The 23,362-nt window shown below is 46.1% G+C and overlaps 1 protein-coding gene and 1 long non-coding RNA gene across 4 annotated transcripts in view; one reads left to right on the top strand and one right to left on the bottom strand.

Moving 5' to 3' along the window:
* Window positions 1-5,448, bottom strand: part of RAB11FIP1 (RAB11 family interacting protein 1) — a 31,554-nt gene extending 26,106 nt beyond the window's left edge. For both annotated transcript variants that reach the window (XM_027598475.2, XM_027598478.2), the window contains exon 1: window positions 5,000-5,448. In XM_027598475.2, coding sequence (XP_027454276.2) covers window positions 5,000-5,370 — 371 coding nt within the window. In that variant the 5' untranslated portion in view covers window positions 5,371-5,448. The remainder of the gene's footprint in view (window positions 1-4,999) is intronic.
* Window positions 5,449-5,736: 288 nt separating this feature from the next.
* LOC113924109 lies at window positions 5,737-22,113 on the top strand. Of its 2 annotated transcripts, none has more exons than XR_003520536.1 (3): window positions 5,737-5,880; window positions 6,293-6,369; window positions 21,862-22,113. It is a non-coding gene; the product is annotated as an uncharacterized LOC113924109 (long non-coding RNA). The 2 variants fall into 2 exon arrangements; XR_003520535.1 differs by lacking the exon at window positions 21,862-22,113 and adding an exon at window positions 14,332-14,428.
* Window positions 22,114-23,362: the final 1,249 nt, after the last annotated feature.

Raw genomic sequence — 23,362 nt, 5'->3', positions numbered from 1 at the left:
TTCAGATCCATTCTCCACCCAACAGCCACAGCAGATCACAACACCCCTCTGCTTTTAATACTCAGGGACTTCCCACTGCTCTTAAATAAAGCCCTGCTGGGGTGCCTGGGTGGCTCAGTTGTTCAGCGTCTGCCTTCGGCTCAGGTCATGATCCCAGCTTCCTGGGATCGAGCCCCCGCATCGGGCTCCCTGCTCGGCGGGAAGCCTGCTTCTCCCTCTTCCACTCCACCTGCTTGTGTTCCCTCTCTCACTGTCTCTCTCTCTGTCAAATAAATAAATAAAATCTTTAAAAAAAAATTAAAATAAAGCCCTGCCTTCCGCTTTGGCCTCAATCTACACACACTCTCCAGCTTCCCAGGTGCTCCTGCCCCAGGGCCTTTGCAAAGGCGGCTCCCTCTCCCTCAGGTCCCCTTCCTCTACTTTTCACCAGAAAAATCTCTTCGTACTTCAGGTTTCTGCCTCAGAGAAGCTATTGGCCATCTCCTTCTTTAAGTCATGTCTTTCCCCCTCCATCCTCTTATGATACCCTGTTCTCTTCCTCCACAGTACTTATCACAATACATGATTATTTATTTACGTGTTCATTTGTTTAATGTCTATCTTCCCCACAGGGCTCTGAGCTTCCTGAAAGTAAGGATCATATCTGTTTCGGTCACTATCGTTTACACCCCAGTGCTTGGCACACAGTAGGTATTAAAAATATTTACTAAAAATATAAGAATGAGATCTTGCCATTTGCACCAACACGGACGGGCCTAGAGGGCATAATGCTAAGTGTAATAAGACAGGGAAAGACAAATACTGTATGGTTTCACCTATCTGTGGAATCTAAAACACCAAAACAAATAGCAGAAACAGACTCATCAATACAGAGAACAAAGTGGGTGGTTGCCAGGGGAGGAGGAAGTGGGGGATGGGCAAAATGGGTAAAAGGCAGTGGGAGGTACAGGCTTCCAGCTATAGAATGAGTAAGTCATGGAGGATGAAAGGCCAGCACAGGGAACAGTCAGCGGAAATGTAATAGCATTATGTGGCAGACGGTAGCTACCCTTGTGGTGAGCGCGGCATAAAATCACTATGCTGTACACCTGAAACTAATGTAATATTGTGTGTCAACTATACTTCAGTTAAAACAATGTCCTAAAAATATAGATTTTAACGACCAAAAAAAAAAAAAGAGCAGTTGAAACTTTCCCCAGGCTAACTGAATGTCTTACAGATGAAATCATAATCAAGTAAAACCACGAGGGAACTTCTTTCACATGACCAGAACAATGACTCTAAAGTAACCCTCCCTCTTCTTAGTCACTTCATTCCATGGCTATAGGCAGGTTAGGGTTACTTATCCCAGAGCGGACAGAGAACTCAGGCTCTGGCATCTGCAGCCGGAGCCGTAAGCCATCAGTTTGCTACGCGAATGGCAGGGGACTGTGGCCCTGTGAGAGGTGGGATGGTTTCCAGTAAGGCCCAATGTTATCTTGAAGGGGAATCCCAAGAAAGGAAAAACTTCATCAGTATCATTGCTCCAATTTTCCAATTTGTCACAAAAAATCCTAAATGCACTTAGGAGACTTGACAGTACAGGGACAAACACTGCCTGCTTACTACCTATCTCTTTGCTCATCTAAATCTTTTTCTGCATCCGACTCTTCCATAAAAACAACTATCGAGCCCTTATTTCTTTTTAATAACCCGGATTTCCTTTGGCAACTTACGACAGCATCTTACTACACTTACAGTTCCTCAACACCTCTAACCTTTATTATCAAATCCTTTTGTATGCAACCAAAATCCCTCTTGCATTTTCAAGAGATGTAAGAAAATGACTCTCTATCACTCACTCTCTCTTCGTGGCTGGAAAACTATTACAGTATTAAGTTTCATGATATACAGTAGCCTTCCGGTCGCCAGGCTGAATGGATATTTATTTTAATCTGCCCCAAACAGATTATTTCCCCACATCTTGTTGCTCTTAGTATCCCAAAAAGTTTTTTTTTCCTTAGATCAACCTAGGATCCCCACTACATGAGACTAGAGAGCTAAGCAGAGAATCCCACACGTTGGTCACCTGTTTCTGCCTCGCAGATTCATGTCTGTTTTATGATCATGAGACTTAACTGGTTTCCACTTAACCAAGGCCCAACTTTGACCCTGGGTCTTTAACAGGTAAGGATAAGTGCAAAATCAATGCATTTCAATTTCCTCTTAACGACAGGGGCCATGCACTCCTCCCTATTAAAAGTATCCTACATATAAGTCAGCCGCGGTGTGGTGTTTTAAAGATATGTGTCATCACACTAAATTTGAGGTCTGCAAAATCTAAGTCCCGAAAAGCATATTCTCTTGCCTCCAAATGTATGCCAGAGGAGGGCTTATCAAGAGAACAAAGGGAAATTCTAGCACAGTTAGCTCTTGACATCTTGAGTTTCTGGACCTATGACAAGAGTCATACTCTTCTTTGCTCGAGATTAACACACATTCACACACATTCACACACACACACACACACACACACACACACACACACACACACACCTAGAGACCAAAAACTGAGCTTTTGTCACACACACACACACACACACACACACACACACACACACACCTAGAGACCAAAAACTGAGCTTTTGTTTTGTTGCTGGTTTTTAATACCTAAGGTGGAGTCAAACCATTAATAACTAGATCAAATGCCTTTCCTAGCCCAACCAGTTTCTTTCTGGTAAACTTCCTCCTCTCGGTATATATCTCACTCTCCAAATCTCAGCTATCTTGAGCACCCAAGGGACATACCGGGGCAGCAGAGAGGCTTGGTTTAAGTAGGTTCCCCGGCACCGTGGAAAGTCCCAGGAAGCCGGATGGAAAGCTTGCAATTTCACCTACTGCTGAGGGGGCAAAGAAGACTTCGTTTGCAATTACGGGGGGGGGGGGGGGAACCCAACACATCAACTAAGCATCACGTTCTTACAGGTTGATACTGTGACTAAGGGGGAATCAGCTCATACAACAGAGACAGAAGTAACCATCTAGGTTTAGGATTACATTGGAGAGGAGGACGGAAATGAAGATGCAGACCTCTGAACCCTTCCCAAAATAGGGGACTTAAGGAGGTTTTCATTTCTCGCAAAGCAGTAACAGAACCTTTGGAGTCTATACACAGGCCCCAGTAATCCAGGAACCCAGAAACATCTTATAAATACCAATTAAGCCTGGCAACAAGCTCCATGTATAAATAGGGAAACTTGGGTGTTTAGAGACCGAGCAGCCCAAAGCCTAACAATGAGTCAAGACCACAGTGGGCACCAGACCCAGGAATCTGGAATCCTCATCTCTGGCGGGGCCATGCGATCTGTCTTTCAAGGGAATAAAATGTTCACACAAGAAACAGACGGCAGAGACAGATGATAATACCCGTGCATCTTGGGATGGAACAAGACAAGGGATGGCCAAATGGCGCCCAGTTGAAGCTGGAAAGGAAGCCAACCCAAAGCCCCAAATGTCATTTAATCAAATGTAAAATTAGCATTGCTTCAGCACCTCCTTAGCAAAGGCACTGCTCACCTTATGGCTTATAAGTTAATGCCAAGAGATACCCTACCCATCCTCACCTCAAGGCTCTCTATTTTTATCTGATTTGAATTCAGAAATGCCTATTCATCTTTGGCCAAATAAGTGAATCAGGTATTGCATTTGCAAGCATGCAAGCTGAAACTGGACCCACGATGCAGAAAAGGGAGTCTGGCAACTTCAAACCCTCTGGCTTTTCCTGTCCCCTTCACAAGGGAAAGTTAAAATACCATTTATATCTAAAACACCCAATTGGAATCCTTGTGCTTCACAAATAGGAGTTGTGGTAATATGACTGACTTGCATATTTAAGTTCCAGCAAAGTAACCAATTAAGCTAAGGAGGCCAGCTTTTGGTACAGTACACGAGCATAATCAAATGTTCCATAATCAAACGCTCCATGGCAAACACCTGCGAAAGAGAACAAATAAATGGGTGATACCTTGAAGTGAAATGGGTGGTGCCCAGCTCTCCCTGTGGGAGTCATATACCCTAGCACACAACTCTAGACTGAGAAGCTACAGGTGAGCAGCCAACCTTTCAGAGGAGGACCAGAGAGAACCTGACAAAGGCCAAAAAGAAACACAGCCTACCTCCCACTTCAGCTGGGCCAAGGGCAGACCCTCGCTCCAACTAGCATTGGGAAATCCTTACTAACTTTGGGGCTCAGGGCAAACCGGGTTAATAACTTTCAGTCTGAAAGTGAAGACCAAACTGTTCTAGCAGGCTTTGGGGGCGGGGGTGGGGGAAGAAAAGGGGAAGAGGGAGGAGCAGATTCTCTTCACCAGCCCGTAGGCCGCAGTTGAAGTGGGGGTGAGGGACAGCCATCTCTGGGCAGCCTCCACCCCGCACTGTAATGCCCCAGCTCTGTCCCCGGGTGAGCCTCTAGGGCCAGAGAGTGTCCGTGGGGTTCACCCTCCACCTTGACCCTCCCTGCTCCCAGGCCCAGCCATTCCCAGCTCAGTGTCTAGGACAGTTAAATACCCAGGAGGCTTTCCACATAAGCTAATGAGTGTATCAAACATCCACACTACCCACACTAGTAAGAAGAATTCGTCAGCCCACAAGTATTTCCAATTCATCGAAAATTCATTAAGTGCTTACTAAGTTCCGGGCGCTGAGCGACGTCCCGCAGATTCAAAAACACCCCAGGTACTCCCCCACCCCCACCCCTAGCGCCGGCTTCAAAGAGCCCACACACTGGGAGAGCTGGGGCTGGACAGCCGAAGGAGAAGTTGAAGCTAGGTGAGACTGATTATCGGCCCGGGGGATCCCTGTCCAAAGGCCTCTCTCTGTCCGTCCCCTTGGGACACAGCGGTGCGGGGAGCGCCGCGCTCGCTCTAAAAGGATCTCAGCGCCCAGCCACACGTTCCCCACCCCGCACTGCCCCGCTCCCCGGCCCGCCGCTCCCCGTTCTCTCCCCTCGGCCCGCACTCACTGGGTCTTCCTGCGGCCCTGGTCCCGGTGCAGCTCCCGCAGGTCCACCTCGGCCCGGCCCAGGAACTTGTCGAGGCCGAGCAGCGCGCGGTGCAGCACGGTGAGCTGCAGGGTGGCGGCGGCCGCGGCCCCGTCGGACAGCAGCGGCGGCAGTTCGAAGGTGGCCTCCTCCCGCCACACTGGCGCGCCCAGGCTGCGCTCCGACACCGAGGTGGCGTATTTCTCCTTGCCCACCTGGATCACCGCGTACGCGTCGCTCGTGCCCCCGGGACCCTTGGCCCGCAGGCCCCGCGCCTGCAGCACCGTCACCTGCACGTGCGTTGGGGACCACACGGCCCCCGGGCCTCGGCCCGCCGAGGCCGCCAGGGACATGGTGACGGTGCCGCAACCGGCTCGGAAGCGAGGAGACGATCGCCGCAATCCGCGGCCGCTGCGGCCCGCCCCGCCGCCCCAGCTTCTTTAAGGCTTCCGGCCACGCCCCCCGCCAGGCCCCGCCTCTCCTCGCCCGGGCCGCGGCGCTGGCCCCGCCCGCTCCACCTGCCCGCGCTGTGCCGGCCTCCGCAGCTCCGGCGGGCTAGCAGCTCGGGCGCCGAAGGCTGGCGAGGCCGGGGCGGGGGCGGGGGCTTGGAGAATTCCGGTGCGAGAGGTGTTGGTTAAGGGACGGGGTCCCCAACTGCCAAAGGTCGCACGGCGCAACCGGAACTGACCGGGGCACTGCCCTGGGAGTCAGACCTCATTTCCAATCTGGCACCGCCAACTGGCAGGTGTGTGAGCTGGCACAGATTACTTAACATCTTTTGGTCTGAGTTTCTTCACCCATAAAATGAGATAACAATCTCCTCCTAGTGTTGCTGTAAAAAAGATAATGTAGCCTGGCACACGGTGAGTTCTCAATCAAGAGTAGCTATGAGGGTGATAATGAACGCGATCCCCGATTCACTGCTCTTTTGATTTTGGCCAGCCGGTGGTTTACTCTGGGATGGCGCCAGGTGGGTCGGGAAGGAGGAGGATCATTTGAGGGCACGAAAAGGGGAAGGTAAGGGGTGGGGGAGCGGTCAGGAGGTGATGTGGGAGTGTCCTATTTTGCCTGCCCTCGCCAAATAAGGTGAGGCTAGGAGGCTAAATTAGGGAAGGTGAATAAAGGAGGAACTGAAAATAGGATTGCCAAACCAAACATAAGGAGAACAGAGTGCCACCCCCACTCCAGTTCCCCCAGCTCTCCCTGAGTGGATCCTGGTCAGTCTCTCCATGCTCCTTATCTCTGGGCTTCCAATCATTCACTTCTTTGTTCCAGATGTCCATTGGATTGGCAGATTCCCTTCATTCCCAGGTCCTGCTAACCGTGACACTTCACTCACATTTACTCCATGGGTAAGCTTCCAGTAGTCCCTGTCTGGGCAGGGACCAGGTGGTGACTTATTTAACTTGTCCCTTCCGTAGCCCCTGGCAGAAACCTAGGTACACAGTGGGTCCTCAGGAAGTGCTATGGAATTGAAGAGTGTGCAGGTTATACCAGCCAACCATGAGCACATAGTGTATCCTTTTCCCATGGAGGAAATTAGAAGATGCATGATGCCTGGGCTTTGCACTGAGGGTGGCTCCCGAGTGGGAAAGACCTATTCAGAACGTTGTAAATATGTAATGGTGATAGAAAGGGAAAAGAAAGGAGGCACCAGACAGGTAAGTGATGGGCAAGCCCTAATAGAACTCTGTTGTTTTGGTGCCATTTCTGCTTCTTCACCATCTATTGGTGTCATTCAACCTCATGGCTCCATTCATTACCATAAAGATTTACTGAGACCTTACTTGGTGCCTGTGCTAGGAGCTACGGAGGGCACAAAGCCCTCTGAACAAGATCCAGTTTCAAGGCACACCATGACAAATGCTATAAAGGAAGTCCTAGGGACACGTGGGTGGCTCAGTCAGTTAAATGTCTGCCTTCGGCTAAGGTCGTGGTCCCGGGGTCCTGGGATTGAGCCCCGCATTGGGCTCCCTGCTCAGCGGGGAGCCTGCTTCTCCCTCTCCCGCTCCTCCTGCTTGTGTTCCCTCTCTCTCTCTCTCTCTCTGACAAATAAATAAATAAAATCTTTAAAAAAAAAGGAAGTCCTATACTAATAAAATGCTTTGAGGGTTTTGAGGTTGGAGTGACTTCTCTAAGCAGGTGGATTTTTTTATGAAGGCAGTGACATTGAGCTGGGCCCTAAAGCATATACCAGATTTGCTGGTATATGCTTTAGAGGGGGACACAAGGGAAGAGCATTTCAGGAAGAGAGAAAAGAACAGCCTAAGCAATGGTATGGGGGCCTGAAAGTTCAAGGCATGTTTAGGGGTTACGGGCACCCCATGGCGCTGGAATGTGGGCTATTTTAGGAGGGCACTGGGGGTGGATGGTAGAGATAAGACAGGCAAGGTAGGTGGGCCCAGATCATGCAGATCATGAACACCAGACTAAGGAGTTTATACCGCAGTGTTAGGCCAGGGTGAGCCAGCCTTCAGAGGATTTTGAGCAGTGGTGTGATGAGGCTGTGTTTCACGTTGTAAGGCAGGTATGAGCAGAAGTCACCCAGCGCCCAATATCATGGCGGGTCACAGCCAGATGCCTTCATGTTCACCTAGGGCCTGTCTGCCTCTGGCCTCACCCCACCCTGCCACTTATCCATCCTTGCTGTCTATTCCAACTTGGTACCTTATTAAATAAGGCATTGACTTCCCTCCTGGTTTTCCTACCTGTGCACTGCTCCACGACATCCCAGCTGGACAAAGTCAGAGATCTGGGGTCCAACCTGACCCTGGGAGTAAAGTTTTTCAGCTCTCCTCTCCCGTCCGCCCCCACACTCACATCGTTAGTACTGCCCCACAATAAAGATAGCAAGGAATGAAACCTAGCCGGACAGCCTCACAGGCTGAGTAGGACACCAAGCATCCCTTCCACTCATGGAAAGGATTAGAGGACAAAGGGGGTGGGGCAAGGGGGAAGGAAAAATTATGAGTACCTTGTGACTTCATGTGTTTGGGTTTTGTCAGACACACATAGGCTCTGTGGTTAAAGCAGAGGTGGTAGGTTGGGAGGGTAAAGCTGTCCCACCACCACCACCAGGAAATCAAGATCAAGATCCTTCTAGACACTGGACGTTGGCATGGGTTAACTCAGAGGAGCTGGGGCTCACTAGAGGCAGGAATTGGAAATATGCCAGGGGAGAGAGAGAAGCCAGGAGCTAGAGCACTGGGTGCACTTGGTGCTAGAATGCCTGGGTGGCTGTTTTCTCCCTTCCTCCAGCCAGAACACATTGTCCCTCAAGCCTCACTTGCTGACCGCCTGGGAGTAAGTCTGTCTTCTCCTAATTTTATAGCCCCACAGTCCATGCTGGGGGGTGTGCAGTTGCAACAACAAGGACGACGACAGGGCTGGCGCTCCACCCGGCCCTGTTCCCTACCTGCCTTCAGAGGAATCCACCTGGGCATCCCTCCCACCCTCTCCCACAGGCCAGGTGGTCCTGGGACGGCTTGACCCCTCGCAGGTTCACTGCATTCCAGGAGCATTTATAAACACCTCCCACAGCCAGGGTGCAGCGAGTTGACTTCTCGTTCCTCTCACCGGCCCGCCTCTAGCCCTGACTGAAAGAGGAAAAGAGTTTCTGTTGGCCCTGAGCGCGTGGACAAGGTGCCTGGCAGGTTGGACTGGACAGGTTAGCCACCTGTCCTCCTCCCAAAGCAACAGACTAGAGCATGCCGGGACTCCCAGACACCAGCCGTGCAGTTAGATGACCAGCACAGGTTTGCTTTTGGGAGCAACCAGGAACAATCCCCCAGGATAAGACATTGTGTAGAGCCATGCTGGGGGTGGGGAGGAAGGGCCAGCAGAGGGAGAGACGTTTACCACCCTGCCACTGTCAACCACTCCTGCCCACAGGTCCTCAGTACACCCCCAACTGCAAGGGAACTAACTCAAAAACCACCGGGGAGGGGGGAACCTGGGGGCCTCAGTCAGTTCAGCTAACTCTTGGTTTCAGCTCAGGTCATGATCTCAGGGGTGTGAGACCAAGCCCTGCATCAGGCTCTGCGCTCAGTGCGGGTCTGCTTGTCGCTCTCCCACTGCTCCTCCCCCTCCTCAAAAAAACAAAACAAAACAAAACCCACACCTCTGGGTGCTCTGAATGGGCTAATGTGCTGTCCCAAGGGAGGAGCAGAAAGTGGCTAGTAATGGTTGCTTGTCTTTCTCCTTTGCCTCGGACTCTGGGGTGTGGTGACAAACGTCCACACGCATGACTCATTCACTGGAGCGCTTGTAAACAGCCTTCTGGCTTCTCCAGGTCCAGCTGCCTCAGACTCTTGCCCACTTGGCTGACCAAGGAGACTACTTTCCAGGTGTCAGCTCTGGGAGCAAGGGGCTCCTGCTTCAGGGGTCAGCGAGCCAGGGGAACAAGTCCCCAACATCAGGCTCTCTTTCCATTGCCCCAGTGGGTGTGGCAATGCGGAAGTTAAAACTATGGCCACACTGAGGGGACCTGGGGGGCTCAGTTGGTTAAGCATCCAACTCTTGGTTTCTGCTCAGGTCATGATCTCATGGACTGTGGAATCGAGCCCTGTGTTGGGCTCCACGCTCAGCAGGGAGTCTGCTGGAGATTCTCTCCTCCTGCCCCTCCCCTCATGTGCATGCACAGTCTCCTCTCTCCTCTCAAATCTAAAAACACAAAAAACAAAAACAACTACAGCCACACTAGACAGAGGATGGTCTCAAGAGGCCAAGGCTCACACTTCCCCCTTCCCCCCATTACTTTGTTTAACAAAACTTGCATCATAGATAACACAAAGATACTATCTTTCTAATTTACAGAGAAGGCCCTTGAAGCTTACAACTACAGTCCTACAGACCGTAGAGAGAGAACGTGAACCCCTTACCTTCCCCTTTCTCCACTAAGCCTGCTGTGCCTCTCCCATTCAGAATGGCTTCTGGTCTCCTAGCTTCTTTCTTAGACTCTGATTCAGTGCTTCTTTTATTCCCCTGTAAGCATCTCAAAGGCAGGAAACATGGTCCTCACCATTTCCCAGTGCCTTGCAAGCAGAAGGCAGGTCGGGTTAAGTGGGAGAGGCATAGATGACTCTGAAGCCTTTTAGCACCACCTGATATAAACATCTTTTGAAAATCTAGGTTCATTTTTTTCTGATTATAAAAGAAACATGTGTTCCTCATTAGTGCAAAGCTGTACCTCACCTTTCCAGAATCAGTTTCATGACATACCAGAGGACAGCAGAAGCTCTGAGCGTTTATTCCTCCTTGAATCGTCCCATTGGAAACCACCCCTCAGGGGCTTGTTCTCCTTCTGGCCTCTTCCATATAAGCCACGAGGCTCCCCCTTCTCAACTGCGGGACCCCTGGGCACAGACCCAGAGGCGGAGCTGGCCAAGAGGTGCTGTGAGGAGCCCCAGCACCCCTTTCTTCTCTTCCCTCTGGACCCCACAGCACATGGCGCGAGGCTGACGGGTATGTTGACTTTTGACCCAAAGGAATTATAATATAGGCCTGGAAGCCGCAAGGCAAGCCCCACGTTCGACATTTCACCAATTCCAAGGCTGGGGTGGGGTGGGGGCGGGCACAGCCAGAATAAGACTCCTTACCAAGGGGTCCCAGGTTCAAACCAGGTTCTATCCTTAAGTACCCTCTTCTTACCTGCCCTTATGGTGCCTCTGACGAATCTCTGCCTGACTTTGGGAAATGCTACCCCTTACCTAGCCTACAATGCATAACGCTTTTCCTAAGTCTAAGCCCTTTTCCTAAGACTAATCATTCACCCTGAAGTAACATTTCCCATTGCCGTCCCAACCACCGGCCCTCCAAGTTTGGGGGACGCCTTCAGCCAGGAAAGTCAGTGACACTAAGGGCTTATAGAGCACTTTGGGAACAAATTACAAAACAGCACATTCTGTGGCCCCATTGGGTCCCCCGATTCAAGGTTCTGTCAAAACCCGTTAGACTAAAAAATATATATACATGTCCCCAAAACAGACATTCCTGAGCGATGGTAGCACCTAACCCCATAATGAGAAAGAAAATATTGTCAATAATCATTCATAATTTTTAATAAACAGAGGTATTGAAATCTAATATATACAGGAAGTAGAAGGAAATGTGAAGAAGGCGAAAAAGGAAAATGTCCTATAAACATTATCTGCAGGAAAGTGCATTGAAAGTGCATAGACGTGTTCGGCGTGGTGAGTCCTCACAACCCATATCAAGAAATAGAGCAGTATTGACACGTGCAGAAGCCATGCCTTCGTCCCTCTCGGTCACCGCCTTCTTTCCATAGGGTAGCAACCACCACCCCAGCTCTCTCTCCGTGATTAGTCTTGCTATTTTTGAACATTATATAAATGAATCATACACTGGGTATTTATTTGGGGTCGGGCTCCTTTCACTCAGTATTATGAGAGTCGCCGGTGGTGTTCATGTAGCAGTAATGTGTTCATCTTTATTGTTTTATAGTCATCTATCACAATTTATTTTTCATTCTACAGTTGATAGACATTTAGGTTGTTTCTAGTTTGGAGCTTGTAGTGGGTTAAATGATGCCCCCCGACCCCACAAATATATGCACATCCTCATCCCTGGAACCTGTGAATGCTACTTGTTTAGAAATCGAGTTTTTGCAGGGGCGCCTGGGTGGCTCGGTCAATTAAGTGTCTGCCTTAGGCTCAGGTCATGATCCCAGGGTCCTGGGATCGAGCCCCGCATCGGGCTCCCTGCTCGGTGAGAAGCCTGCTTCTCCCTCTCCCACTCCCCCTGCTTGTGTTCCCTCCCTGTCAAATAAATAAATAAAATCCTTAAAAAAAAGAATACATTGCTGTACATTCTCCTATGTCTTTTTGTACATATACATATCCATAAACATACGCACACACCTAAGAATGGAATTACTGAATCGGGTTGGGTATATGTTTAGTGCTAAGAGATATTGCCAAATAATTTTTCAAAGCAGTTATACCAATTTATACTCCCACCAGCGATGTTGGAGAAATCCAGGTTCTCCACATTTTTGTCAACCTTGGCATTGTCAATCTTTTGTATTTTGCCCTTCAGGTAGATGTACAGCAGTTTTAATTTGTATTTCCATGATGACTAATGAGGTTGGGCACTTGTTTATTGACCATTTGGATACGGTCTTTTGTGATGTGCTATTGGGTCTTTTGTCCATTTTTCTTTTCTGTTGTCTATGTTCTTATTGATTTGTGATATTTATGTATTTGTATTATATATAATACATAATTTCAAGAATTCTATTGTGTATATATAATATATGTATATATATTAAATACCTTGGTCCAAAAATGCATTGCAAATATCTTCTCCCACTCTGTGGCTTGCCTTTTCAGTCTCCGTGGTGTTCCTGGGTGAAAAGTACTAAGTTTTAATGAAATTTGAGTTATTCGTCTTTTCTTTTATGATTGGTACTTTTGTGTCCTGTTTAAGAAATCTTTTTTTTAAAGATTTTATTTATTTATTTGTGAGAGAGAAAGAGAGCACAAGTAGGGGGAGGGACAGAGGGAGAAGCAGGCTCCCTGCGGAGCAGGGAGCCCGATGCGGGGCTCGATCCCAGGACCCTGGGATCATGACCTGAGCCGAAGGCAGATGCTTAACCGACTGAGACACCCAGGTGCCCCATGTTTAAAGAAACCTTTGTTGCCCCAAAGCCATGAATATATTCTCCTTTATAATCTTCTAGAAGCTTTATTGCTTTACCTTTCACATTTAGGTTAGCAATCCATCTGGAATTAATTTGTATGAATTGTTGGGGCTTGTGTTCCCTCTCTTGATGTCTCTCTCTCTGTCAAATAAACAAATAAAATATTTTTTAAAAATTGTATGAATTGTTAAAAGACAATTATTTATTTATTTTTTAAAAGATTTTATTTATTTATTCGACAGAGAGAGAGAGAGATCACAAGTAGGCAGAGGGGCAGAAAAGATAATTTTTTAAAAGATAAAATCATGACTCTCGTACAGATATAAAAACTAATCCATTAAAAATTTATTTAACTTACTAAGAAGAAAAACTGGCAAGGTGTTTCGGCGTGTTCAAAAGTGGGTCCAAAGAACAGACACATTTATAGATCAGGAATATTGAAACGAAATATGCAAATTAAGGCAAAATAAGTTTTTCCATGGCGGGGGGAAGGTGTCCCTCCACCAGACAGAATTTATTTTCATGAATTCTGCTTTGCTATCAGCTATCTACAATTTACAGAGTTATAGAATAGTTGCCATAAAATCACAATCAGATAACCCAGAGGCTATGCTACAAAAATGCGGTTTTCCATGGAAGCATAAATTTTTCCAACCATATAGTATCAGATAGGAATCAAGATTCTTTTGGTTTTTCACAACATATCCCATAGACCGAGCACCATTTATTGAAAAACCTAGCTTTCCCCCACCAGCTCTTCACCGTCATGGTTATGTGTGGATTTGTTTCTGACCTCTATTCTGGTCCATTGGTCTACTGGTCTGTTCTTGAGCCAATGCCACACTCTCCTATTATTATAGCTTTCTCATACTTCTCAATATCTACTAATGTAAAGCCTGCAGCTTTGTCCTTCATCCCTCTAAATTTCTTGGCTATTCTTGGCCCTTTGTGTTTTCATATTCATTTTAGAATCAACTTCATTTTTTTTTAAAGATTTTATTTATTTGAGAGAGAGAAAGCACAAGAGGGGGGAGAAGCAGACTCCTGGCCGAGCAAGGAGCCAGATGTGGGGCTCAATCCCAGGACCCCAGGATCGTGACCTGAGCCGAAGGCACATGCTTAATCGACTGAGCCACCCAGGCGCCCTCAACTTGTTCATTTCTAAAACACAACAAGACAAAACAAAACAATAAAAACTTGCTCAAATTTTAATTGAGATTGCACTGAATTTATAGATCAACTTGGGGGAAATTTCACATCTTTACAATATTGAATCTTTCAAACAATGAGCAAGATAGATTCTTTTTAAATTTAATTTCTCTCAACATTTGTAGTTTTCTACATAGGTCTTGTACATCTTTTGTTAGATTTATTCCTAGGCATTTGATGTTTTTGATTCTATTGTAAACAGTATCACTTTACATTTTCTTTTTTTTTTTTAAGATTTTATTTATTTGTCAGAGAGAGAGCACAAGCAGGGGGAGCGGCAGGCAGAGGGAGAAGCAGGCTCCCTGCTGAGCAAGGAGCCCGATTCGGGGCTCGATCCCAGGACCCTGGGATCATGACCTGAGCCAAAGGCAGACGCTTAACCGACTGAGCCTACATTTTCATTTTTAATAACCATTCATAATTTGTAAAACCTCTCTGATCCCAGGGTGCCTGGCTGGCTCAGCTGGAAGATTGTTCGACTCTTCATCCCACGGTTGTAATTTCAAGTCCCATGTTGGGTGTAGAGATTACTTAAAAATAAAATCCATGTTCGGTCGTTCTCCTTCATTTTCTCTCTTCTTCTCTGACATATACACCAGCCTGTGAGGTCTCTGAGGCCTACCAGGAAAAAGAGAGCTCCCTTGAGAATGCAAAGAGATGACCCTTTGAATATGGACTCTATTAAACTCTTAACCCAAAACCTTCATTCACTTCAGTTTCCTTTTTTTTAATACCAAGCCTTCCTTTATTTATTTATGTATTTACTTGAGATATTATTCACATAACCTAAAATTCACCATTTTATTTATTTTTTTAAAGGATTTTATTTATTCATTTGAGAGAGAGAGAGCACAGCAGGGGGAGAGCGCAGAGGGAGAGGGGGAAGCAGACTCCCTGCTGAGCAAGGAGCCCGATGCGGGGCTCGATCCCAGGACCCTGAGATCATGACCTGAGCTGAAGGCAGTCGCTCAACCATCTGAGCCACCCAGATGCCCCAAAATTCACCTTTTTAAAGTGTACAGTGCAGTGTTTTTTAGGATCATCACTATGTTGTGCAACCGTCACCACCATTTAGTTCCAGAACATTTCCATCACCCGAGAAAGAAACCCCATGCCTCTGAGCAATCAGTCCCAGTTCCTCCTCCCAAGCCCCTGGTGACTACTAATCTGCTTTCTGTCTCTATGGATTTGCCTTTTCTGGACGTTTCATATAATATGTCCTTTTGTGTCTGGCTTCCTTCACTTAGCCTCAGGTTTTCGAGGTTCGTCCAAGTCGTAGTATGTGTCAGGACTTGATTTGTTTTTATGGCATCGGCTCTGTGTTCACATGGGAAAGCAGTGAGGATTGGTTCATAGGAAATCCAGAAAGCAAAGACAAGTAGAAAAACATAAAAAAAAAAATTTATATTCTATCTTGGAAAAATAGCAACAGAAAAACAGCATGTTTTTCTTTTTCTTTTACAAAAGTTTTTAGTTTCTTTTTTTTAAGTTTTTTTTTAAGATTTTATTTATTTGAGAGAGAGAGAATGAGTGGGGGGGAGGGGAAGAGGGAGAAGCAGACTCCCTGCTGAGCAAGGAGCCTGACGTGGGGCTCGATCCCAGGACCCTGGCTGGGATCATGACCTGAGCTGAAGGCAGATGCCTAACCAACTGAGCCACCCAGGTGCCCCAAAAAACCCAACATGTTATTCTATGCACACTTGTCTTTACCTGCAGTTGCGATTATACTGTATACACACACTTTTGTATCCTATTTTTCCCACGTTTTCTCATTTTATTGGAAAATTTCATATACTTAATTTCCAACGGTTAATTTCATCATTGAATGTACACTAGTTTTTAAATGATGTCCTTATTATTAAACATGATGCTATAAATAATACTTCCATGAAAATCTCTGTGCATAAAACACTGCCCATACTTAGATTTATTTCCTTAACACATTTCCTGATGATATATTCTGGGAAATAGGTCAAAAGCTGTAAACATTTTTAATATTCGTTATTCATAATGACAAATATCACCCCCCCGGCAATGTATTGGGAAAGCGATTTCCCCCATCCTTGTCCAATACTGAGTATTATACACTTTTTATTTCTGTTAATTTGATAGATTAAAACAGTGATTTTTGCATTTATGCAATTGTGAAATGTGTAATTTGCATTTCTTACATTTCGGGCAAGGCTGAATATTTTTTCATGTGTCAATCACTATATTTTACATGTGAAGTGTCTGTTCCTATCCTTTGACCAATTTCTTCACTGAGTCTTACCACTTGTTTACAAATTTATAAACATCCTTGTGTAATACAGACATTGACCTTTTGTAGTTTCTGATCATCTATTTTTCCTCCATTTTGTTGTTTACCTTTTAACTTGGTCATTAATTTTTCATTTTTACGTGGTCATTTTCTTTTGGGGGGGTGGGAATAATGTTTTCCATTGCCCTTAAGCTGAGAATGCCTTCCTCCCTGTGGATATGAGATAAATGTTCACTTACGTTTTCATATAGCCTTTTTTGGCTTGAATTTTTGCCATTTAGCATGTTAATCTTTCTGAAACTTATACTGGTACATGATGCATGGTTTAAAGATAAATTTTACTTTTTCCCATGAACTGCTAATTAAATATTAAAAGATAATTTGTTGAATAAACTGACCCTTCCCTAATTGGATTTATAATCCTTCCTTATCATGTACTAAGTGCCTATATTTACAGGGTCTGTTTGAAACACCTAGTCTGCCTGAGTGATTCTAACCATCTTAATATATGATTCCATCAACTTACCCATTTTGGGAACTTTCAAGAAAAGAGAAGATATATATTGGAGAAGATAACCTGGATAAGCCCTTCTTTGCTTGACTTTATTGAATCCTGATATCACAGGCAAAGGCAGTATCTTCTAAAGGTCGATAATCTATCTCCAGGCTAAACTACACTTAAACCATCCCCGAAGGCATTCATGAACCAAGGAGGACCTCGCTGAGATGATAGCATCCTGGGAGATTTTTATCAAACATTAGTAATCTTCGGAGGATTGATATCTAATAGAAAAAAAAAGAATACAGGTAAATATAATCGATGGTAATTTCCAAAAACACATGAAGAGAGAGATGATGACTTATGTTTTAATGGTCCTTGACTAGGTCCTTGACTTCATATAGGAAGACAGACTAAAACATCTTACAAGTTGTGAAGCTTCATGCAGAAAATAATTATAAAAACAAATATAAAAAAACCATGACAAGTGCTACGGAGCTATCTCTTTTCAGTATCTTTCAAGTTATTTTGACTATGACTTTTCTGTCAAATACATTTGACATCAGGACCTACAGGAACTAGTACTCTAAGCTCTGAGAGTGACATCAGGAGGATGAGTAGAAATTAAGTGGGTGGAGAGGAGAAGAATGGTCCCAGCAGAGAAAGCAATATGTGCAAAGGCCCTGTGGCAGGACAGAACAAGTGATCATAGGCATTGTAAAAAAGCCTACCTGGCTGAAATCTAAAGAGCCAAGGTGATCATTATTTGAGACGAGGCTGCAAGAGTCATAGGATACAGACCATGTATGACCTCAGAGGCTACGGCAAGAGCACTTGTCTCAGACTCAGATTTGTTTTGAAAAGATCACTGGCCACCGTGGAAGATATATAGAAATAGGGCTGAGCATGGATGAAGGGAGATTAGTCAGAAGGCTATGGCAGTTGTGCCAGTGAGAGGTTATGGTGGCCGGACTGAACAGTAATGGTGGAGATGAAGGAAAATGAATGCAATCCAGAGATTGCAGACAGTCATTCCACAGGACATAATCAGTACCCTCTCTGTGCCATGCACTGTTCTAGGTCGTGAAGACACAGTGGAAAACAAGACAGGCCGGGTCCCTGCCCTTAGGGAGATTACGTTCCGGCTCCAGTTTTCTGGCTTGCATAACTGTGTGGACAATGATGCCATTGACTGAGATAGGGAATCCTGGAAGAGGGATCAGGGGCTATTTTGGACACGTTGAACTTTGGGTACTTTTGACACACCCCAAGAGGATGGCAAACAGACTGTTGGAAATAGGAGTCTGGAGCTCAGAGGAGAAGTCTGGCCTGGAAATATAAGTGTATTTTCTTCATCAGACCTAGAACCAAACCAAAAGATAAGAGACACACCATGACGTATCTTTGTGCGCATAAAGCTGAGCAGAAGCTGTACAAGAATTCATCTCAAATGACATCATCCTTGCTTACTGGATACTTACAATACACTGAAAAATCACATTATGTGAATGGGCAGCTGCTACGTATCTGTACATGTGTATATACACACCTTGACATACCCGAACACACGTGATTTGCTTGTACTTACTGGTAAGTTTCCCCGTTTGCGTTACTATTTTTTTCGCATATAGTGATCCTAAACTCCTTACTAAATTGTGACAGTGATGAGCAAAGTCAGCTTTATATTAGAATTATTTAAGCCTATGTCTACCCATCATGAACTTCTAGAGGGTAAGGCCTTGCCTAAATTTCATCGTTTGCCCTAGAGTTCTGCATTCAATGGATAAAATTAAAATTTTTTTCTCCCTCGGACTCATTCATTCATTCCATTTATTGGGAGTCCAGATTTGCATCTGTGCATACCTTAAGACACTCATCACAAACAGCTAAAATTGTGCACACAACACAAATAATCATTCCTCTGTTACTTTAATTCCTAATTCTATTACCTTACGTGTGTGTGTGTGTGTGTGTTTGCGTCTATGTATATCTACTTCTGTAAAGAAAGTCCTGGTCACGATTATACTCCTATTTAGATGTGCAAGAGGCCAAGCTGGGTAGCGCAGTGAGGAAAAGAATGGTCTGGGTATCAATAGGCATAAATCTTAGTTTATGCTCTTCAGCTCTGGGACCGTCAGCAAGTCATTTAATCACTTCCAGCCTGAATACTCTGCACGAATGGCAATAAATGGTCTCTCTGGTCTCTTACATCTCCAAGATCCATTGAAATCCAATTTGATGGTAAAAAACGGCTTTTCAACACTTAGATGCCTCCGACCACAAACCTTTGAAATACCTCAGAGAAAGCAGGAAATACTTCTAAGTATTGCGTATGGCTACATTCATCTTCTAAGATTGCAGGGGGGCCGGGGAGGGGAATGTGTGACTTAAAACTGAAATCCAACGTTGGTGCTGGAGTTATGAAGCATCATCTCGTTTGAAAGTTGCTCTAGAAAGGGGTACTTGAAGGACCACCCTGCTGAGGAAGGGGAACACGAGGTCCTGCACTTTGAGAATTGTTTAGATTTGTAGCTAGTGTAAGAATATGATAACCAGGGGCACCTGGGTGGCTCAGTTGGTTAAGCGCCTGCCTTCGGCTCAGGTCAAGATCTCAGGGTCCTGGGATCAAGCCTCGCTTCGGGCTCCCTGCTCAGCGGGGAGCCTGCTTCTCCCTTTCACTCTCCCTCTGTGCTCCCCCCCAATAAATAAGTAAAATCTTAAAAAACAAAAACAAAAACATATGACCAGCAGCCTGATCAGCTTTCATATGAATGTGGAAGTCACCACGTGGTGCGTAATGGAAAATAAAATATCAGGAGCTCTCGCTTAGATGACTTAGTTTCATGTTATTTTCTGCTTACGTTTTGCTCATCTAATAGTCTTTTTAGAAGTCATTTCAAATGTTCCGGTCTTGTGAGTTTAGAGCGCTGCAGGGAGCATTAGGGAAAGGTCATGGGTCCACAGTAGCAAATGGTTAAAGGGGCACAGCGTCCCCAGCCCTCACCCCGCCCTAAAGCTTGGCGGTAACAGCAGGGACCCTAGCACCGGGGGGAGGGGGGAGGCACCTTGGGAATGCCAGGAGTCAAAAGTCAAGTCTGCGGTCCTGTCACCTCTTTCCATGAGGAGACAGCCTTTCTCTACTGTGAGTTGTGGAAGATTCTGGATGTTATGGTCACTAAGGGGTGTAGTCATTTTCTCACATTAGCACAAGGTTTAGCCAATATCAAAACATCTGACCTTTCCGCGTCGTGTTTTTCTTTCTTTTTATTTGTACCCTGCCCTGTCTCAAAAAGGATTTAAGACTGTTTACAAAATCACGTAAGTGAATTCAAACAGCATAAATTAGAACACCCCGAGGAAGGTGAGGCAGAGGAGAAACAGGAATAGGGACATAAATGTGTGTCGAGAGTGAGACTGGCAAGCGTGGGGTTCCAAAGGCACACTGGCCTTTGGCGTGTTCGGCTTAAAACTTGCTGAAGCTGTCAAACCAGTGTTGTGTTTGCATTCCCCAGAATCCTATCATTGTTGGGGACAAAGCCCAGCGATGCAATCAAATCCAGATTCACTGGATAGGAGGAGACCTACCTCATCCAATGCCCTAACCGAGTGCAAAGTACCCAGTTCCCCAACTAGTCCCCATGGATGCTTTCTGGAACCTGAGCTCACTGGATAAGAGCCCCAGATTTAAAACTAGAAGGAAAGAGAGGTTTCCCGAGTGTTTGGTCTGTTTGACTGCGGAGTTCCAGACTCCTCAGAGCAGTTTGAACTTTCTAAGGGGAGTGGGGAGGGGGCACTCCCAGGAGTTTAAAAGGAGCAGGCAAAGCCAGGGAAGCCACCCTGAGCTGGGTCCAGGGTGAGTCAGCCCGGCTGATGGAGGGGTGTGTAAGGATGCCTCCAGATTTCTTTACCCCTCCCAAACTGCTGGTGGCCACCACCCAGGATTTCACCTGAGCGGCATTCCAAAGACATTTGGGATACCAGCGCACGTGGGAACCACGCAAGAGAACAGATCCCAGCCCTCCCTCCTCCCGGGGCGAGCTGAAGAGCCCTAAAGAGCTCGAAGAGGAAGATGATCTCCATCTCCCACACCCTCCTCTGCTCTGGCCGCTGGAAGGGAGAGAGTTACCAGGATAGAGATGCCCTACTTCTCAAGTTCAAAGTTCAGGTTTCCTCTTCTGGGCTCCCAAGTTTACTCAACAGCACCACCTGCTGTCTCCAAAGTCGGGAAACCGGAGAGAGCCGCTGTGTGTGTGAGCCTTGCAGATTCAGGTTTCCCCCTCACAGTGCCTGTAAGACTCTTAGAAAAGGGAGGGCAGGACACCCCTGCAGGCCAGCTTTATGCCCTCTCCTGCACGGCCCCTGTTTCCCTCCTCCACGCCAGCCCTGCCCCGTCAAAACCTACCAATTTCCCACAGCTTTCTGCTAATTCCGCCACTAGTACCACCACAACCATCCCTCTGACACCCACTTAACCATTGCTAAAGCAGGTCCTGGACCCGAAATCTGTCCCCGGCTTCTGCACTTCCTGATAGGAAGGGGTGGTTAACTACTTAGGGGCTGGTAGGGCGGCAGACCCCTAAACGTTCTCCCACCTCTCCTGTCCCCTCTCATTATCTCAAGTTCTTCTTCATTGTCATATATTTTTTAAATTGATCTCATGAATCCTCATGGAGCTCACAAAATATGCTCCATTAGCTTCGCCATCTCTCAATTTCCCACTGGCTGTCTTTAAACACTGGTTTAGGGGTGCCTGGGTGGCTCAGATGGTTAGGCGTCTGCCTTTGGCTCGGGTCATGATCTCCAGGTCCTGGGACCAAGACTCATGTCAGGCTCCCTGCTCAGCGGGGAGTCTGCTTCTCCCTCTGCCTCTCCCTCTGACCCCGCTTGTGCTCGCTCTCTCTCTCTCTCTCAAATGAATAAAATAAAATTTAAAAAATAAACACTGGTTTATTTTGTCTTTCTTTCTCCTCTCCTTAAAGCAGTTTCAGTTCCTTGTTTTGACACCTCTTGACAAAGAGAAGGCAGGGCAAGAGAAAGGAGTTGAGGTTTGCTCATTTTTCTGCTGCTGAGCTCTGTGAGAGTCAGCCCAGGAAGGAGCAAAAGAATGAGTCCCCTACGGGGCACTGGATCCACTGGCTTCCCTGAGTATTGTATGCAAATTGTATGTACCTGTGGGAATATATATATTTAGGGAGACATTCTCTACCTTTCCTCAGATTCTCAAAGGGGTCCCTGGCCCAGAAAAAGCGAAGAGCCACCGACAGCCACCCTGGAGATTAGCATCTGGAGCTTTCGTTTATCCAGTTCCTTCCTTGATCAATCAATGGCGGTGAACCACATGATGCCCAACAGTGTCCTTGCCTTGTATTGACCACAGTTGTGGACTGAGTGAGTAAGGACATCAAAGAGTGGCAAGGACATCACAGAAGGAAAATTGGAACAAAGAGCCCAAAAGAACATTGAAGTGGAATCATGTGTGAGGGGGGTTATAATCTGCAGACGTTCCTGCGAAGCCAGAGAGATAAGGAGGCTAAACAGAAGCCTTTCACACCCTACCATGGCCTTGTGTGGCTCCTTGAGTTCTCACCTAGTGACTTTAGTGACCACAGAAACTTCTGGAAGATTTCTGCTAATAATAACTCTTACTGAGCACTTATTATGCTCTTTACAGACATGACCTTCTTCATCTTCACCACAACCCATTAAAGTGGGCATTTTAATCCTCATTTTACAGAGGAGAAAACCGAGCCTTAGGAATAATAGGTAATTTTCCCAAGGTCAAAGCACAGATTTGAACCCAGGTTTGCCTCACTTCAAAGCACATCCTCCTGACCACTAGGCTGTCCCTTGGTGTTTTTTTTTTATTGTAATAAAATGGAGAAAAGCTCATTTCTCTTAAATACAGAATACACCCTACCTCCTCCTCACTCCCTCCATGGAAATCCATTTCCATTGGGGAAATACTAAATAAGCTGTTCAGGTGTGTGTAGAGGGAGATGGTACCCCCAGGTATACCCCCAGGTGCTCCAGTAACAAAGGGTGCTTTCTAAACTGCCTTCTAAAGGCTGGACACTGCTGAACGGAGAGTATAAGCTTGGGGTCTGAACTAAGCTGCTCAAGATCATTAAGAAATTTGTGAGATGTAAACAGGAGAGAGGAAGGGGAGGAAAAGGTGGCTAGTAACCAGCCAGGGACTTTCAGGGAACAACAGGAAAGTCTACTAGGGAATTTACTAAGTTTGCCATATGGGGTGCCAAAACAAGATAGAGACACCACAAAAAAAAAAGAGGCCAATATTTCTGATGAACATAAATTCAAAAATCCTCAACAAAATACTAGCAAATGGAATTCAACAATACATTTTAAAAAATGATACACCGTGATCAAGTGGGATTTATTCCTGGGATGCAAAGGTAGTTCAATATTTTCAAATCAATCACTATGATACATGACATCAATAAGAGAAAGAATAAAAACCATATGATCATTTCAATAGACCCAGTAAAAACATTTGACAAAATACAACATCTATTCATGATGAAAACCCTCAACAAGGTAGGTCTAGAGAGAAAATACCTCAATATAATAAAGGCCATATATGAAAAACCCACAGTGAACATCATACTCAATGGGGAAAAACTGAGAGCTTTCCCCCCAAGGTCAGGAACAAAACAGGGATGTCCACTCTCACCACTTTTAGCCAACATAGAACTGGAA

This window comes from Zalophus californianus, chromosome 2 (assembly GCF_009762305.2).
Source record: "Zalophus californianus isolate mZalCal1 chromosome 2, mZalCal1.pri.v2, whole genome shotgun sequence".
Lineage (NCBI taxonomy): Eukaryota > Metazoa > Chordata > Mammalia > Carnivora > Otariidae > Zalophus > Zalophus californianus.
The sequence above is the reverse complement of the archived record's forward strand: the minus strand, read 5'-3'. Positions and strand labels throughout refer to the sequence as shown.